This window comes from Leptonotus elevatus, chromosome 5 (genome assembly GCF_054856555.1).
Source record: "Leptonotus elevatus isolate MCC_2025b chromosome 5, RoL_Lele_1.0, whole genome shotgun sequence".
NCBI lineage: Eukaryota > Metazoa > Chordata > Actinopteri > Syngnathiformes > Syngnathidae > Leptonotus > Leptonotus elevatus.
In genome coordinates, this window is record NC_141243.1 from 10,342,562 (window position 1) to 10,362,001 (window position 19,440).

Here is a 19,440-nt window from a genome sequence, read left to right on the forward strand (position 1 = left end):
CATGTATTTTAACTCCACCGACAGGAAGACCCCCATTGCACTCATGAGTTGGTAGGTGCCATGTTCCACAGGGTTATTTTTGTCCCTCACTTGTTTCTGTCTGTCAGGAATCTGAGGTGATGTTGGACAGCTGCGAGAAGATTGACACACACGTCCTATAGACCCGCCCCCAAAAAGTCTGCCTCCAGACTTAGTTAGTGCTCTCGAACACACACACATATTATGGCCAGCAGTTACTATTGCCGACCAATAAACAGCCCGCACTCTGTAAAGTGTTGCCATGTTAGCAAATTAACACCAAAAAGCATTCAAGTTATTGTTTCCATACTTTATTAATTATTTAAATTCTGCTACTACCTCTACCTTGTACAATGTACAATAATAGAGTACTGTATATGTATTGCTACTTTGAATGAATGAATGAATGAATGAATGAATGAACGGATGAATGAATGAATGGATGAATGAAAAAATTAATGAATGAATCTTTATTGTCATTGCACATGCTATGCTTTGAGCCATAGAGAAGTTGAATTGAACTTACACTACTCATAAAAAGTTTGGGATATTCCGTTTTCGGGTGAAATTTCAAAGTTGAACTTAATCGGACCTTCTTGCAATTTTTTGTTTCAATAAATGAGTAGCTTTTGCACAAATTAGTATTTAATCCAAGAAAAACATTTACATTTTACATACAGTATTTGCACGTTACAAGACTCACATTCTTTTTTAAATTAGATCAATGTTGTGCATTGAATGCAGATATATAATCAATTTATTTGTATTTAGAAGATTTTTCACACTGTACTTATGTTTATATTATTAGCAAAGATTAGCAAGTGAAACATTCATTGCTCGCGTCATACTCAGTAGTGCTCATGTCCACTATTGGGCCTTTTTTACCCATGAGGGCCACCATACTTTTTGTGTAGCAATGCAGAAATAAGCTAAAAAAAAAAATTGGGGGGTCAAGTACAAAGCATATACAGCCGGAAAAGTATGCCTCCTTGCCTATTCTCACCCACTGGTAACATTTATGCTGTTGAGATCACAACTCAAAGAAGTCAAGGTGCGAGCCTGTGACAAAGTCATTGTCTAAAAGAACCCTCATTAGCTTGGTTGCAGAATCCCGGCATGGGTGCAGATGATGCTGGATGCCGGTCAGCCTCCGAATGTTCTCCTGCATTTCTGTGTCCATTGGCCCTGGAAGATGAGAAGATGAAATATCTTAAAATGTCTTTGGAGAGAAAAGCATGTATAAAAAAAAAAACAACAGCTTAAAAATAGTTTTAAAGCATGAAAATGATGAACTACAAATTTACGACGGCGTATTAGGACGTATGTATATATATATATATATATATATATATATATATATATATTATATACTCACAAATTTGCCACTTTATAGAGTTTTTAAGTGTCAAATTTGCGAGAAAATAACTCGCTTTTATCAAATCCTCACATTAGACTATAGCTACACTACTAAGTTTCTAAGTTTTTTTCTCACAAATGTGCCACTTTATAAAGTGGCAAATTTGCGATTAAAAAAACCTCATACATTTGCGACTTTATAAAGTCGCAAATTTGTGAGTTTATAAAATCCTCACATTAGACTATAGCTACACTATGTGTATTTCTCGTAAGTTTATGATTTTTTTCTCTCACAAATATGCCACTTAGTGGAAAATTTGACACTTTGTAAACTCGCAAATTTGCTACTTTATAAACTTGCAAATTTAGCACTTTATAAAGTAGTAAATTTGCAGGGGTGGGGATAAACCTCGTAAATTTTGCGACTTTATAAAGTAGCAAATTTGTGAGTTTATAAAATCCTCACATTAGACTATAGCTACACTACGAGTATTTCTCGTAAGTTTATGATTTTTTTCCTCACAAATCTGCCACTTAGTGGCAAATTTGACACTTTGTAAACTCTCAAATTTGCCACTTTATAAAGTGGCAAATTTACGAGTTTATTTCTCGAAATATTGCCCCCACCCTCTAAATTTTTTTTATTTATACGTAACGTGGCCCTAATACGCCGTCGTATTAGAGGAGAACATTTTTCTTGTTGGCTAAATATAAGTACGCACATACCCGGCGAGTAGCTGAGCACTTTAACGTTGGGATTCTCGGCTGCCAGCACCCTGAACATCATCTCTCTGGCCGCTTTGGCGGTGCAGTAGAGCACCCAGGAAGGCAGCGCCTGCACTGCAAATATTGACGAGCAGTTGACCACGCTCCATCGCAATCCAGCTCGTGGCGGAAAGGCCTGCAAAACTCCCGCAGTCAGTGCTAGCACGGAGCTAATGTTGAAGGCCATGTAGGAATTGACCCAGTGGAGGTCGGTGAAGTTCTCGAATGGGGAGATGTCGCCCAATGAGGCTGTCAATGAGATTAAAAAAAAAAAACATGTTTGTATTGCAATCTCTTTTCCTCAGTAAGGACACTGAATCTGGGTCATGACAATGACTTTAAACTTAGTGTGAGAGAAACAAAAAAGTGGCCCAAGAATATTATTAAGGTAATGAAGTGGTCTAATCTCCAGACCTCAACCCAATAGAGGGAGCGGAGTTTGAGAGTTTTTCTGAGAAGTGGATCAAAATCTCTTCTGAGCTTCCACAAAGTATTTATTGTAGGTTTTGGATATCAAATACTTATTCCATTCAGTAAAATGCAAATTTTTACCGAATGAGTTTTACAACTTTAATATGCGTTTTTCTATGCCCCCCCCCCCCCCCCCCCACACGTGTATGTCGTTCTTAAAAATGGCAAAGTTCGCTCTCTGCAAGAGTGGCTGGACAGATTGTCATCACATGTTGACACGCTCATATACATTCACATGATTCACTGCATTAGGGTTGCTTCATTTCATCAATATTGAAGGTCACCTGTTGTCTTGTGACTTTTTCTCTTCTCTTTTTGAAGGGAAAAGAACAACAACACATTTTTTAGTAGTAACACAGTGGTTTTATTTATATATATATATATATATATATATATATATATAATTTTTTTTACAATAATAATTTAGATTTCATAACATATAATATATAATTTAATATATAATAAATGTAATTAATTATGATTAAATGTATAGAATATAATAATTTAGATATTTAATAATTAATAATTATGGAACAGCTCATACCTTCATATGGTTTCCTATTAAACTACCATCTAAAATGGCAAATGAGTCCACTATCTGTCTACTGTGTATATCTGCTCACTTGAATATTTACACTGTGCAATTAATATCTCTGCAAGTTGCAATCCTTGAATACTCGAATGCTTGAATTTTTGCAGATTATATTAAACTGTTTTCTTTTGGCACAAACTAGACTATTACCACTCAAATACATTGAGCTTTTTGTTTTTCTAAATTGTCATTGTTTTAAATTGTTCTTATGTACATCGCCTTCCCCTTCTTCGCCTTCAATATAAATATTTCATTATTTAAAAGTGTACCCCCCCTCATCCTTTTATTTTCCTTGTATAAGGGGAGAGCGACCAGCAAAGTACCAATTTCATGGCTCAGTGCAACTGTTGTGTTTTTGCTGTGCATATGACAAATAGCGATCTTGAATATATTTTTTAAATAATTATGTATTCATTTATATAATTTCATAGTTCTAAAAAAAGAAATAATTATTACAGTTTAATTTGTATTGAATTATATGAAAGGGTTGTTTATTTGCATTTACTTCCATTTGAAACAAATGATAACTTAATATAAAGTTAAACATTTACTTTGTAGTTTATTTCTTTTCAAATTCCGCATAACTTTCTCCTTTTTTTTTCAATTTAAGATGATTTAAAAAAATATATGTAATACTTACTTCAAATAAAGTTATCATTACTATTCAGTTCCATCTGGAACAAATGTGCTAAAGTCATTAATTGATTGTTAATTGTTAATTCAAGAATTGTCGTTGGATTACCATATTTACAATGTGAATAATACGTGGTTCTTTCATTTTGACAAATTCATGACACCTAACGGTTAATCGTTTGAAGTAACTTATCACTTTGGTAGAGCAAGTAAGAATAGGAAGGAAAACTCTACAGAAGATGTACGGTGGCATATAGTGCGGTCTTCTCTGACCATCATGTCGCAGCCTCACCAGCATTATTGACAAGAAGCACGTGATCAATTTCTTTGAGACTCTGCTGTCTCGCCATGTCCACGGTGTCCTCCACGCCCACTTTGGTACTCAGATCTGCTGCCGTACAGTAAATGGAAATGTCCTGGACGCCGTTGAGGTTTTGCAGCAGTTCCTGCTTCAGCTCACGGAGCAAATGTCTGGAGCGAGCCACCAGGAGCAGCACGGAGCCCGGTTTCAGATCGTTTGACACCTGGAAGAACACGACATTATCTCTTCTCATGTTTTCTTTCCTCCTATTCAATTGGATACTTACGAGGTGCGCAAGTGCCCGTCCAAATCCCTTCGAGGCTCCTGTGATGATGCACATGCACCGTCCCAAAGTGCTCCCGTTTGAATGAACAATTCCAGACATGTCTCCTAACGTCTACCTTGTTGGATGGTCAGCGCCGAAATGAAAGCGAGTGTGCAAGACAGGAAGGGTTTTACTCGTGAGATGGACGCGGGCGCTGCGGTACTTTTATAGGCAACACGAAGGGATTTCATGCTCTACATTTGATGGTGGAAAGACCTCAAGTCTTGCTGGATTTTTACATTGGTGACTAATGTAATATGTTATGTTAAATGCAAAGCAAGGGGCCGCATTTTTAGGAATCAGAGTTGAACAACATGGCTCGAGTTGTTAGTTAAGTTGAGTGTCCTCTCCCGAAAGAATTATTTTGTCCTGGAGCACCAAAACTGACCAGTTCAAGGCAGTGAGCCTACAGTACAACACAGTGTTTCCTTGAGAGACAAGTGACTTGACTTAAGAGTTTTTCACCAAACAAGCAGTCATTAAGCCATTTTTGTTGTTGTTTATTTAGCTCACGAGCAAAAATTTTAAATACAAGCACTATGTATTTTCTTTCACTTCCTTAAAAGGAAGCGTCAAGCATTTTATAGCACTCCCAGTACAAGTTTATTGTCAAACAACACATAAAAATAAGATTTTAGACATTAAAAAAAAAAAACTACACAACTTTGCCTCAAATGCCACCAGCTTATTGCTAATGAATGGCATCTATGTGGCGGTGGTATTATAAGCAACATATAAATGAACAAAAAAAGATGTGACACATGTAGAGACAACGTAATGCCACAGGCGTGTATTCTTTATCCATACAAAAAAATAATAATAATAAAACTAATTTTACTGCAGCTCACTGAGGAGTTTTGACCATCTCCATGTATAGTCGCTTGTCTGTGTTGCCCCTGGTGGCCATGGTGCACACACCAGAAGGAGGAGCACAATGTCCATTGAACTGAAGCCAAAAAAAAAAAAAAGTGAGAGAAAGTATTTAATTCTTTGCATTCTATTCATTTTTTCATATGCATGTTTTTATAAAGTACATAGATTTGGAATTATGTTTTTCGTATTATAACACTACAAATATATATTTTTTTTTTTTTGGGGGGGGTGTTGGAACAGATTAATGGTATTTACATTACATTTGCAGTGGGGAAACATGATTTCAGATATGAATGTTTTGAGTTACAAACGTCATCGTGAAACAAATTAAATTTGTATCTCAGAACTCCTGTACAAAGAAGAACGATTAATAGTAGAAGAAGAAACAAAAGAAGGTAGGATATGTGAGCTTGTCTGGTGAATATGTGACAGGGCCAGAGCATAAGGATTTGTGATCGTAAATATTAAACACTTTTAACATTTGGTCAGACCCGACCATTTTCTGTGCGATATCGGGGAGGAAAAATCTTAATAACCCATACCACAGGTAATCACTGTGGATCTTTTTGCAATAGCTGGCAATCAGGTCTTATGCCAATATTTGGCTGAGAGAGAAATACTCTTCTGAAAAAAATCTTAAGAAACAATTCTGTCAAGTCAATGTAGAGGTGATGATACCATTTATACAATAAACAAAACAAAGAAGTCAAATAAAATTAGATATTTCTGACTCACAGTAAAAAATAAAATAAAATGCTGTTGCTGTTTTTGATGATATTTAAATAGCTTGTGTCGCGACTCGCGAGTTTCAATAACTCTTTCAACCTTTGAATCATTTTCCACATTAGACATGATCAATGATCGTGTGGCAGCATTATGGTCATGATATCCTGAAAAGGAAATGAATTCAATTACAAAGCAACACTTGTTTCATTTGTCAACAAAATAGATTTTTTTCCTTTGAACGGAGCAGAAAAACACACAAGGAGTGAGGGCCCAAAAGAGCTGGATTTTAAAGAACATGGCGTCCTCTTGTGGCCAACCGACAAGAAAGCACCTGTATAGAGTATGCAGCATTTTTTCTATGCAAATTTGCTATTACGTCATTCTGATTGTATTTCAGCAAGATTAGGCCTACATATTTAAGTAGGCCGGCGTTTCCAATAACCAGTCATTATTGATCACTGATTATACGAAGAGAGCATTCCAATATTTTTCACAGCTACCAAACAACTGGACTATTCATTAAAGGGACACTCGCATCTTTTAATGCAGGGGGTGGGAAAAGGTAAAGGCTAAGCTAAGCTTGCTGCCTAATCACTTGTCCAGCCAATTTCTACTCCCATCCCATCCAACCATCTCCGCATCCATCCAGGCCATTCTCCCGAGGGAGAGCACCGACTGGCCGGATGCCAAAAGGGGGCGTTCGCATCATGCAGCCGGAGGGGCGGGACCAAAGGTGGGTGTGTGTCTCTCAGCTGATGCGCGTATCAACCGAGCGACTCCATCATCAGCATCCGACGCTGACAGCGGTCGAGGAACGGCATCCCGAGCTGCACCGACGCGCGGCGGCATCGCACGATGATCGGGGCCCGCGAGAAGCTGGACTGACAGCGGAACAACAACACGGAGCGCGCCTTCCCCGCACGATGCAAAAATTAGTGAGTATCGCCCGTGACGACGGAACGCATCGCTACGGTTGCTGTGGGGATGGCTAACAAATATATAAATATATGCCGTATATAGTCATCAAGAGGTGGTGCGTTTGAACATCCGCTAATGTCAACAATTGGCCCGTGGATTTGATTCGGATGCGAGGAGGGGGGGGGGGGGGGGGGGTAGGATGGCGGAGAGGATTCCACGCGTGGGGCTGCAGCGACGGGGCCTAGTGAGTTCGTGGAAGCGCGGTGCAATGAGGGCTCGATGCGGATGCTGCTATAAAGCCGCCCTTGCCGCCCAGGGATGCAGAGAAAAGAGGGAGAGCGAGAAGGGGGGAGTCGTGAGGGGAGGGGAGAGAGCCACCGAGGCACCTATAAGACACACTGTTCGACTACTACGACTACTACTACTACTGTGACGACTCCGTTCTACTGCTACTACTGCTATAGTCACCCAAGAGGAAGTAATGATGTACTACTGTATCTAACATTCTGTTTTTGGGACTGTACATGTTTATGTGTGACTTAAACTCAGCTCCCATAACATTAGGCACACCTGCATCACCCTCACGTATCAAAATAAGGTGTGTACATAGAAGCACATTTCTCGGGATGATGCGGTGCAGTTGGACACCACTGCAGAATAAACAATAAAGTGCATTGGAAGAGTTAGTAAAGTAACCATTTTGGTAAATTGGAATATGCAGGTAAACATGCATTGAATGTGAAACATTGTTTCACTTATTGTTTTATGAAAATTTTATGATTTTTAAATCTTCACTACATTGTGATAAATATACAGTTGTGGCTATAAATTGACATACCCTGGCATCATTTGTAAAATTTCATGACAGATCGTGCAGAAAATTGTTTCTTTTAGTTGTGGATAGTGGTCAGGTGAAGCCATTTGTTGTCACTTTTAACAACAACAATTTTTTTTAATTATGAACTGAAATCTCCCAAATGGCCCTAATCAAAAGTTTTACATACCTTTGAATGTTTGGCTTGATGCAATACAAACATATTTTAACATGCACAGGTTCAAATGGCTATATAAGGGCAGATTTTCACACATTGTAATTATTGTCTGTGTGTATAATCAATGAATTTTCTGAGCTATTGAGGGAGCCCTGCATACTATACATCTATGTAAAAAATAATGTACATATCTATATCTAATCTATATCTACTCTGTATAGGCCTATATAATAATAATAATAATAATAATAATAATAATAATAATAATAATAATAATAATAATAATAATAATAATAATAATAATAAACTTTATTACAGACTCAAAAAGGCCCAGGTAAAATAGGTAAATAAATATATAAATAAATATTACATAAAACACACAAATAAAAACTCAAAAGACCTTAGATGAGACTAACATACAAATGCTTCCAAATAACTACACATTTAAAAATACTGCTCAATAGTGTTAAAAACTCTAATAAAGAAGTGGAAAATTCTTGTTTCTGTTGATAACAACGGTCAGGTAGCGCAACAAATATTTCACAACTGCATGATTATTTTTTATTTTTTAGAATGTAGGGTAAAATAGGACCTTCGGCTGAAATACAGGTTTCTCTGCAAAAGCAAAACAAAACATGGTTTTACCCAAATTTTCTTCAAAGAATGGTGCACTTCTTACAAATTCTGCCAGGGTGTGTCAAATTTATAAGCATTACCTGTTCATTAAATTTATTAATAGTGTTATGTACATGGCACATCACATAGTGTAACTTAGGTCATGGTAAACAAGGACCTCACTCATCTCTTAGCAAGCCAGTGCCCCCCCATGGAACAAATACATTCGAATGGTCTGTCATTTGAAACTAAATTCCATTTTTGTTCTGATGCTAAAGATCATACACGATCCCTGCCAAAAGAGGCTAATGTTTGTCTTAGTTAGCATGCTAGCATGCTTCCAAATGTTTGCAGGACTGCGCGTGTCAAAATGTAAATACTTTTTTTTTTTAATGGGGGAAATGTCACATGATAGATAACATGGAGCCTGACTAATTAGAAACCATCCAGTAAGGATTTAACGTGATCCAGTCAACACCAAATGAATCTTGTCTGCTCTCCGTTTATTCGTCTGATTCTAATCCTATTAATGCAATAACAATATTGTATAACACCTCTCATTTCTCTGTGTTCCTCTAGTGTGTGTGCCCCCACTACCTGCATTAGGTTGTGATGACCCACACTGCATCCAAATGTTTCTGTGACCCTCCCCAAACCTGACTCCTAACCTCTAACCCCTGACCTTTGACCCCCTCACTATGGGCAGTGTTGGCAGTGGGGTGGCAGGCGAGCAGGAATTTGCCATGAAGTCCGTAGGCACGAGGACCACGCTGCCCCGCGCTCCACCTCTCTCACGCCGTTGCCCTGGTGACCGCAGCTGCAGCGCAGAGCGTCTGCCCCGCCCCCCCGCAACTATATCCGACGGGACGGCCTCTAGCGACGAGCGAGGGAGCGTTAGCGTCGGTACCGGCACCTGTACCGACCGGCCCACTGAAACGGCCTCCACCACCAACACGGAATGTACCATGGCGGCGCCCAACAACAACAGCCAGCTGGAGTGCGGCAACGCGGCCCTCAGGAGGGAGTGGGAGAGGGAGAGGCAACGAGAACGGGGGAGAGACAGGGACCGGGACCGAGACTGGGACCGGGAGAGGTTGGACAGGGAGCGAGAGCGGGAGAGGAACAGGGAGAGAGAGCGGGAACGGGTGGAGAGAGAGCGACTGGAGCGAGAGCGAGAGAGGGAACGGGAGAGGGCCCGGGAGAGGGAAAGGGAGAGGATCGAGAGGGAGAAGATCGAAAGGGAGCGGGAGCGAGAACGGGAAAGAGAGAGGGAGAGGGAACGAGAGAGGCTGGAAGGGGAACGGCTGGAACGGGAAAGAGAGATGCAGGCCGCCGGTCTGGATGTCTGCGGGAACGTCGTGGGCCGAGGAGCGAGCGACAAGAACAGTGTTGGGGTGAGCCAGCATCAGCACCGAGAGATGATAGCGACCAGAGCCGATGGTGAGAACAACCCAGCGGGTCACAACCCACCCAAGATCATGGCGGTGTCAGGAAAACTGGAGCAGGTACTTCTGGAAACCATGTGGTCTCTTACTCCTCGTTCAAATGACTTAATTTAAAGGGGAAGTCAACCCTAAAAAAAAATCTGGACAATAAAATGTTCTATGCAGCCTTGCTAGTCTAAATACGACATTCTTTTTTTTTTCTTCTTCTTTTTTTGAGAGAGAACTCAGTATTGTTCAGTCGGTAATCCGTTTCGACATGTCATCATCAGTGCTAGTGTTATTGTAAGTGGAATATGAGATGAGCAGCAAAATCCAGCCGTTTTTATCAATGTCAGAAGGCGGCCATTTTGCCACTTGCTATTGAGCGAAAATCACAACACAGTTGCTCAGGTAACAACCAATCACAGCTCAGCTACAGAAAACAAGTGAGCTGATTGGTCATCGACTGAGCCCTGAGAAACTGTTTGACAATTGATCAAGTTTTAAGGGATAGACTCCAGTTTCCACACTCTAGAAACAGTTGGGTCAGAAATAACCCAACTGTGGGTCCAAAATGGACCGATCCCCAACTTTCTGGGTTGTTTCGTACAAAATGACCCAATTTTTGACCTAAGGAAAGGATCTGACCAATATTGATGAGTTATTTTACACTAAAAGGCACATTTCTTGACTCAAAGTTGGGTCAAATTGACCCATAAAGTGGATCCGTCCATTTTTGATCCCGAGGGTTGCTTTTGACCCAACTGTTTTTAGAGTGCACTTGAGCAAGAACAGAATCAGTGAAACAGAAAATGAATGGCTGAATGCTGTCGTTTCATAATCACTGACGAGCATCTTAATTTCCTCTTCCCACTATCTATTTCCCAGGCAATGCAGAGAGACTCCGGCCTTGTCCGACCCTCTGCCTTCAAACCGGTGGTTCCAAAGAGTTTCCACTCCATGCAGAACCTTGTGGGCCAGGCAGGTGGGGCCGGGAACGAGGGCAAAAGCGAGGCGAGGGGCGAAGGATTCTGTGAGGGGAGAGGTGGCAGGAGAGGCAGGGATGGTGGAGGGGGAGAGTCAGGAGAGGTGCCAGAAGCCCTGCTCCTGGACCAGGAAAGCCCGGTGAGGGTCAGCAGAGGTGAGGGAGGGGGAAATCCTAATGAGGTGGTTCAGGGGGGCATGTCCGACTCAGGCAGGAACTCTCTGACCAGCCTGCCAACCTACACGGGGTCGGGATCTGGTTGTGTACCTCCGGCCGTACTGGGGCCGCTAAGTGCTTCCACAAGCCACATCAACAGGTTGGGAATGGCCGGGGCAGCAGCGGGCTTGGACAAGATGGAAAAGCCCGGCTACCAGGTAGGCACTCCAACAAACCTTCACGCTTAAATGACATCAATATGATTAAACAAATGGTTTTTTTTCATTTTGTCTGCAGAACGGGCTTTGTGCCTCAGACAGCGGTCGATCCTCATCGGGGAAGAGCTCCTCATCCTATCAGAGGCTGAGTCACATGAGTGACGCACCGGGACCGTTACGCCCCTCCCCTTCCTCGGATGACATCATTCAGGACCTGGAGGATCGCTTGTGGGAGAAAGAGCAAGAGGTCAGTATGTGCAAGTGTTGGTCCGTGCAGGTTAATTCCATTAACTGTGGCATTGCCAAATTACAGCAAGTCTCTCAAAGGCACTTTACACGTTTTTACTTGTTTATGTTTATTTCAATAGGGCCGTGCTTAATAATGGATATAGGGCATTGTGTGAAAATCTTGTTTTGAAGGGACAGTCAACCCCACTAGTCTAAATATGGTATTCTGGTTAACTCATTCACTGCCATTGACGGCTATAGACGTCAAAAATTCATTTGAACTATTTCTATTAGTTTAACATTTTTTTCCACTTTTGTTAACAAGAGTATGAAAACCTAGCATTTTTTTATTGTTCATTTAGAAGAGATATAAAATTTGTGATAAATCGTGAGTTAACTAGTGAAGTCATGTGATTAATTACGATAAAAAAATGTAATCGCCTGATGCCCCTAATTTCTAATAATCTTTTCTCTTTTTTTTTTTAAATCGCGTCAGCCAATTAATTGCATGACTTCAATAGTTAACTCACGATTAATCACAAATGTTATATGTTTTCTAAATGTACAAGAATTTTTTTCTAGGTTTTCATACTCTCGTTAACAAAAGTGGAAACAATTTTAAACTAATAGAAATAGTTCAAATGATTTTTTTACGTCTATAGCCGTCAATGGCAGTGAATGAGTTAATATTGCGTTAGTGGAATATGAGTTAAGCAGCAAATTCCAGAATGGGGGCGGCCATATTGCCACTTGCTGTCAACTGAAGATGACATCAATGTGGCTCAGGTCGCAGGTAACAACCAATCACAGCGCAGCTTCAGAAAACAGGTGAGCTGTGATTGGTCGTTGCCTGAACCCTGAGCCACATTAATGTCAACTTCAGTCCACGGAAAGGGGCAAAATGGCCGCCCCCTGAGATGGATAAAAACGGCTGGAGTTTGCTGCATAACTCGTATTCCACAAATGTAATATCAACCAGAATGTCATGTTTGGACTAGTGAGGTCACAAATAACATAATATGGTCAAGAAATGTTGACTTCCCCTTTTATACTTCACACTACTTTTTATTGTTTTTACTGACTGTATGCTAGCAACTGCACACTATCATATAGATTGTTATACCAACAAATGTAATGACGTCCAAAGCTAAGAAATCTACCATCTTCGCCTTCGCATCTTGCATTGTAACAGTGTATTATAATATTTACAAATAAATACCTTACTTGACTACTAGGTGCAGCACATGCGCCGTAACCTGGACCAAAGTGAAGCCGCAATCATTCAGGTGTTTGAGGAGAAGCAGCGTGTGTGGGAGCGACAGATGGACAAGCTGAGACAGAACTATGCCTCGCGCTTGCAGCAGGTGATTTTGCCGCACGCGCTTGATTCCAACCACCTTAAGATGTCATTGCACGTTGTCAAGGCCACGTGTGCAAATTTTTGAATATGTTGATTTAAAGTATGTAGCGATTAGGATTATAAAATGTTTTAGATATTTCATTATTTTTTTTATTTCATTTTGACTTCTGTTTTTGAAATTCAGTTGATTTTAATTAGTTTTTAGAGCAAGTTTGTTATTTTTTTTATTTTTCGAAAATGCTTTGTTTTAGTTTAGTTTTCAATAGTTTTAGTATTATTTTAGTTTTTTTAGAGGTGTCAAAATGAGTGTGTTAATTTTGAGTTAATTTAAAGTTCCTTTGGCGCCACCATTTTTTTAAACGCGTGATTAATGACCGCCCCTTACTTGGAAAGCCTGAAATTATAAGGGGAATTCCAGTCAGACATGTCCACGTCAAAATTTAGCAGTAATAAATTTAACGATAATGCATGTATTTGTGGAGATTCAAGTTATATTTTACAATTTTAAAAATGTGCAGAATTTCACAAGTTACTTCATGTTAAAGATGAGATATCTCTAAATATGAAAAGAAAAATGCACTGAGCTGTCAACAATGTCTAACATCTAATGGCAGAAAAATGAAAATCAATAACACATTCCTTTTTTACAGTATAGTCAAAAAATTAATAATTTTAACTACATTTTATGAATTACAATGAAATTACTGTATCAATGACTAAAAGATGCAACAATATTTTAATTAGTTTAACATTTTTTTCCATTTTTATGTTAAGAAGAGTATGAAAACTTAGAAAAAATATTTTATTGTACATTTTATTGTACATTTAGAACAGATATCAAATTTGCGATTAATTAACCCGCCGGTCATGGATGTGATGGATCTGGGAAAAATTGGGGATTAAATGGGTTAATCGTGAGTTAACTATTTAAATCATGCGATTAATTGTGATTAAAAAATGTACTGCTAGTTTTGTTTTTTTAATTTTTTTAAATATATGGAGTATTTGTGGAGTGCAAGATAAAAGAAAATGATCCCTAAATACTGTGCAATAAAGTAAAGTCAAATACAATTCTCAAAAAACTGATCTACCTTCTTCTGTAACTATGGATGTACAGCAATAGCAAAATAAATACATCTAAAATGACCCCTGAAAGCTCATAAATGATATTGACAAAAAATGAATAACGTTTTCTCTTAGTTTTGTTTTATAAATGTAAGATGTAGTTTCAGTTTTTTAAATCATTTTTTGCTTCTATTTTATTTTGCTAACGGAAATGTGTTTTCTATTTTAGTTTTACTTTATTTCATTAGTTTTCATTAATTATAATCATTTTGGTACAGAAAAGCATGTTCGGTGTGTTATGCAGTGCATCTGCGTGCTAATAATAACTTGTCATATTTAAGGCATCAATCAGCACTGATATGCAACCCATAAAATCTCTGCGTATTGCAAAATGGCAACAAAACTTCTATCTGCAGGTCACACGGCGCGCACAGCGTTCGCAGACCGCCCTGCAGGCCCAGATAACCCGTTTGTCCCAAGACAAGAGAAGACTCCAGGAGGAGATGGCAGCCCTGCTTGCCCAGCGAGAGGAGCTGGAAAGAAAGTGTCTGGACTACAGGAAGGAGCAGGCTGACATATTGCCACGTCTGGAGGAGACCAAGTGGGAGGTGAGATGCATTCTGAGCACTTGACCCAAGTTAAGTGCAAGCTCCAAAGTCGAACGTAGTCCAAAAAAAAACCTCTCTTCCTCCCCCCCCTAATGTCTCAGGTGTGTCAGAAGGCCGGCGAGATTTCCCTACTGAAGCAGCAGCTGAGGGAAAGCCAAGCTGAGGTGACGCAGCGGGCCGGAGAGATGGTGGCGCTGAGGGGCCAGCTCAAGGAGCTCAACGCCCAGCTGAGGGACCAGGAGGAGGCCATGCTCGGACTGAAGGAGTCCTACAGCGCCAAGAGTTTGGAGCTGGAGAAGTGCGAGGCGGACTTGAGAAGGACTCTGTCGGAGGCGAGTTCCAGTTTCACTTCCTGTATTGTGATGGGAAACAACTTTTTATCAACTCAAGCATACATTTAGCTCAGCAAGTAATTTACAATGCATTTCAATCAACAAGGGGAAAAAAATATGATATGCTCGATTTAAAACTTGAATCTTAAATTTGAGGAAAACATTCATCAACTATGAAGTGGTCGGAAAAAGAAAAAAAAAGAGTGAAGAGAACAAAACACAGGATATCATTTGCAATAAGTGCAACTGCTGCATGTAGAAGGTTTCCAGTAAAACCAAATAATTGAAATTCTAATCCGCAAAATCCACGCTGGGAAGGAGTAACGAGAGCATGTCGAAGTGGGGATTGAACAACATTCAGCCAAAGCCAAAACAATTTGATCTTTTGTGCTGGATGATCTTATAAGAAGCTTAAATAGATCAAATGCGCGCATGTGCACTTCATGCAATAGTTGGAGGTTCATCGAAATGAAGAAAAAGCATTTTAAAATCTTTATTGCATCTATTTGTCAGCATTTTTTTTTTTACCACAGACATTTGACAAATACAATTTCTGATGATCTATATATCTGTGACATGCAGAACAATCAAATGCTTTTGGCAACAAAGCACTTAAAGGGGAAGTTACTCGTAAATGTTCTCAACAATAATATGTTTTATGTGGCCCCAGTAGTCTAAACACAGCATTCTGATAAATATAGCTTGTTTGTGGAATATAAATTAAGCACAAAAATCCACCTGCTTTTATCCATCTCAGACGGCCATTTTGCCTCAGGTCATGGCTCACCTATTTTCTGGGTTTGGTCATGTTATGTTCGCCCTCAGGCACTCTGATGTCATTTTCAGTTGACAGTAAGTGGCAAAATGGCCGCCCCGTGGGTGGAATTTGTTGCGTAATTAATATTCCACAAATGCAATATTAATCAGAAAACCGTGTTTAGACTCGTGGGGCCGCAAAGCACATGTTATTGTAAAGAATGTTTTTTACTTAAAATGGTGAGGATCAACACCAAGCTTTTAACGAGCATCAAGCAACAATCTTAAACTCATAATAATAATAATAATAATAAGAAGAAGAAGAAGAAGAAGAAGAATGCATCGGATTTATATAGCGCTTTTTTAGACACTCAAAGACGCTTTATAATGAAATGGATACATTATTCATGCATATTTTTGAATGTTTTCTTTTCTGCTTTATTTTATTTTATTTTTTAAAAAATTGAGTACATTATATCGTAATTTTCTGCTCCTTTTGGATCTTTTTGGACATTTTATGGTCACTTTTTGGACATTTTTAGGTATTAAAAAAAAACTTTTTCATCTACCTTTAGTCTCTTTTTCTGACAACTTACAAATTTGGACATTTTGAATATTTAATATTTTTTTGGTGTTATCTAAATTGTTAATTCATTCAAAGAATATTTTATCTAAAAACAATTCAAATAAATATGTTTAAAAATATATATTAATTTGTACAAATCTTTTTAGAGATCCACTAGGGAGCCAAAGGAAAGGGACAAAAGAGCCACATGTGGCTCCAGAGCCGCAGGTTGCAGGCCCCTGAATTACACAAACAAACCACCTTCACATGAGGCTCATCAAATCACACATTGTCACAAACAGTAGATGTCACTAAACTAAACTTAAAACCCGAGTTTGATCCCCTGCACAGCACCACAACAACAACAGTGTGGTTGATTATTTTTTTTCTTCCTCCAGGTGTCCATCCTGCGAGAGAAGCTTGGTGTTTTCGAGGCAGAGGTGTTGAGTCTAAAACGAGCCCTGAATGAGGTCAGCAGAGGAGCCGAGGTTGTCATGAGCCCAAACTTAGCCGCTGCGGGCCTCTTACCACCCTGGGGGATCGTCCACTGCCCGCGAACTCCCGGCGACCAATCGACCAGCTCCCTCCCCCCTACGGCCGACACCCTGCTGAGTCTTCAGAGTGACGAAGCCAAAGCCCAGAGGCAGGAGGCTCAGAGGCTTCAACGCGAGGAAGCGCAGTGGCAACAGCAGCAGCGTCAGGACGCCCACGCGCAGCAGGACATGCAGATGCGGCAGGACGCTCACCTGCGCCACGAAGCCCAACTCCGTCAGGACGCGCACCTCCGCCACGAGGCCCAGCTGCGCCACGAGGCCCAGCTCTGTCAGGAGGCCCAGCAGCGGCAGCAGGACGCTCACTGGGATGAGGCGGGAGAGCTGCGCAGGCAGCTGGAGCAGCTGCAGGCCGCCCTGCGCCTCGAACGGCAGCAGCGCGAACGCCAGGCCCTCAACTTCGACCAGGAGCGGCACACCTGGCAGGACGAGAAGGAGCGGGTGTTGAAATACCAGGCCCAGTTGCAGCTGAGCTACGTGGAGACCCTGCAGAAGAACCAGGCTTTGGAGAAGCGGATGAGCCAGCTGGGACCCAAACCCAGCACCACGTGCACCGTCCCCACCACCACTGTCACCAACACCTCCCCTTCCTCGTCCTCCGGTTCCCCACCGCCGCAATCTCTCTCTGCTCTGTCTCCTCAACCACCACCATCTCTCCCCGGCCCCATCACCCTTACCCTGTCCCCGCCCTGCGAAGACCAGAAGGGCCCGCCTTCTCTCCACCAGCTCGCCCCTCCTTGGGCAGGACCTTCACGCCTGGAGAGGATAGAGTCGACCGAAATTTAAGAACAAATGCAGGAAAACGCTCCCAAAAATACCCAGTGAACACACTGACGCAACACCACATCACATCGTACTGTAAGTGCATTTCAGCCGACCACATACGTAAAAACAGAACATATTTGAAGGTGCACGCAGTGGATTCAAATGGGAAGTATATCAATTTTCTAAGTTGCGCACCACTTCCTGCATTATCATAAAAAAATTGTGTGCCACACTGCAGGACAACAAGCTGAAATTGTTTTAGGTGACAGCACTAACACTGCGGTCGTTTATTTTACGCCCGTGCCAGGAAAAAAAAGACAATCAGGGATATTGTCAGAAATTGCAAGAAGAGTATTATTATCATTATTATTATTATCTGATATTTATTATTAATTGTAAGTCTGTGTCAGTCGTATAACGTACAAGTAGAACTAGTGGTCAGAGTGTGTGACGTTAATCTGCATTTTTGGCCAGAGAGCGCCTTACTCCATCTTTTCCAGCATGTGTAAGAGAATAAGTATTGCTGGGATAAAAATTTAAAAAAAAAATCACGTGTGAATTAAATTTTCAGTGCTTTGATTATATATATAATGTATCTATATAGGTCAGTCACTTATTCCACATTAGGCGACATCACACTGGACTTTTTCCTTTGAAGTTGGTTTTCATTTCGTGCACAATGTCCAACATGCATGACTCAAACATATCCACAAATACAACAGAGCTTATATTTTCTGAAATAATAATATTATTCATAAACTGAATACATGTTTAGCTGATAATCAACCCAATCCAAATATTATGAGGAGTTTAAAGAGTTTACCATCACCTGCGGTGACTAAAAATGAACCCTAGAGGTCGGTGTTGATCTATAATGGTGCTCCGAGATGACTTTCTTTCCTCCTTACAGCTGTAAAACAGTGGAAACAAATGAATGGAAGCACACTGTCAAATTTTAAAATATAAAAAAAAAAATAGAGAGAATGTATGACATACAAAAATACTTATAGTTATAGATTGTACATGTGTATGAATGAGGGAATGTGTGTGCGCGAGCGTGGCAGTTTATAAAGGCTGGCGACAGAGGGACTAGTTGCAATACTGCAAGTAAATCTATATTAAGAAAGAATTAATTGATTTTTGTTAAGTAGATTAAAATGGATATGAAGGGAAGCAGGTGTTAGATTTTGTGCATCTGTCTAACTGCATAGTTATTTAGACTGAACAGTGGGAGCATTCAGCCTAACTGCACTACATCATGTCCACTTGACATGTACATTAGAATCCAGTGTGAATACCATGGCTTTTATATGTGGTTTACATGCCAACATACAAAAATGTTGCTCAAAAATATTAATGTATCGCTAGGGTATCACATAGTGTTATCATCTTTATTATTGTTATTATAAATATAGTAAAATGACAAAGAAAATGTGCCATTGAGTTTTTCTTTATGTATTTATTTATTTATTTTGCTGTGTAGATAGCCTATTGGTCTATCATTTGGAGGTGTAACCATAGCAACCTTGTCAAAAAAAAAAACGAGAAAAGATGCTCCTTTTGATGTAGGTGATAAATGTAGTTACAGTATTGCATTGTTTAGAGACCAAAATGTTATCATTATTATTATTATTTTTACATGTTTCAGGTTTATTGTTTACAGTTATGTTATTAGTATTGTTCTGGCTTGATTAAAACTACATCTTTGTTAAGATCAGCTGACTGAATAAACGTGAAAAATTCATCTATTCTTGTTGAACATTTCATTCAATTATAATGTGATTTATTTGTTTTTATTAAGAAAATTTAATTATTAAAATTGGTCCGAAGTAGCTTGAACTG

At 39.9% G+C, this 19,440-nt stretch overlaps 2 protein-coding genes across 3 annotated transcripts; one reads left to right on the forward strand and one right to left on the reverse strand.

Annotated features, from left to right (window-relative positions):
• Positions 1 to 473: 473 nt before the first annotated feature.
• On the reverse strand, positions 474 to 4,580 carry sprb (sepiapterin reductase b). Its single transcript, XM_086076566.1, has 4 exons — positions 4,423 to 4,580; positions 4,128 to 4,359; positions 2,101 to 2,388; positions 474 to 1,203 (listed from the first exon to the last, which is right to left on the reverse strand). Exons 1-4 carry the CDS (start codon positions 4,519 to 4,521, stop codon positions 1,049 to 1,051), a joined length of 774 nt encoding a protein of 257 aa, XP_085932692.1. The 5' UTR covers positions 4,522 to 4,580; the 3' UTR covers positions 474 to 1,048.
• Positions 4,581 to 6,792: 2,212 nt separating this feature from the next.
• On the forward strand, positions 6,793 to 19,342 carry lzts3b (leucine zipper, putative tumor suppressor family member 3b). 2 transcript variants are annotated; one of them, XM_086077075.1, is made up of 8 exons: positions 6,793 to 6,995; positions 9,165 to 10,090; positions 10,898 to 11,368; positions 11,448 to 11,615; positions 12,832 to 12,960; positions 14,438 to 14,629; positions 14,731 to 14,961; positions 16,681 to 19,342. In XM_086077075.1, the coding sequence occupies exons 2-8, from the start codon at positions 9,284 to 9,286 to the stop codon at positions 17,617 to 17,619; spliced, it is 2,937 nt and encodes a 978-aa protein (XP_085933201.1). In that variant the 5' UTR covers positions 6,793 to 6,995; positions 9,165 to 9,283; the 3' UTR covers positions 17,620 to 19,342. The 2 variants fall into 2 exon arrangements, with proteins under 2 accessions (XP_085933201.1, XP_085933202.1); XM_086077076.1 differs by having other exon boundaries at positions 9,292 to 10,090.
• The last annotated feature ends 98 nt before the right edge of the window (positions 19,343 to 19,440 follow it).

Bases quoted from the DNA above. Each gene is read 5' to 3' on its own strand.
- sprb (XM_086076566.1), bottom strand. From the start codon at position 4,521: ATGTCTGGAATTGTTCATTCAAACGGGAGCACTTTGGGACGGTGCATG. The intron at 4,360-4,422 runs GTAAGTATCCAA...GTGTTCTTCCAG, and splicing joins GACGGGCACTTGCGCACCTC to GTGTCAAACGATCTGAAACC. The intron at 2,389-4,127 runs GTGAGGCTGCGA...TCTCATTGACAG, and splicing joins GCTTCTTGTCAATAATGCTG to CCTCATTGGGCGACATCTCC.
- lzts3b (XM_086077075.1), top strand. From the start codon at position 9,284: ATGGGCAGTGTTGGCAGTGGGGTGGCAGGCGAGCAGGAATTTGCCATG. The intron at 12,961-14,437 runs GTGATTTTGCCG...TTCTATCTGCAG, and splicing joins ATGCCTCGCGCTTGCAGCAG to GTCACACGGCGCGCACAGCG. The intron at 14,630-14,730 runs GTGAGATGCATT...CTAATGTCTCAG, and splicing joins TGGAGGAGACCAAGTGGGAG to GTGTGTCAGAAGGCCGGCGA.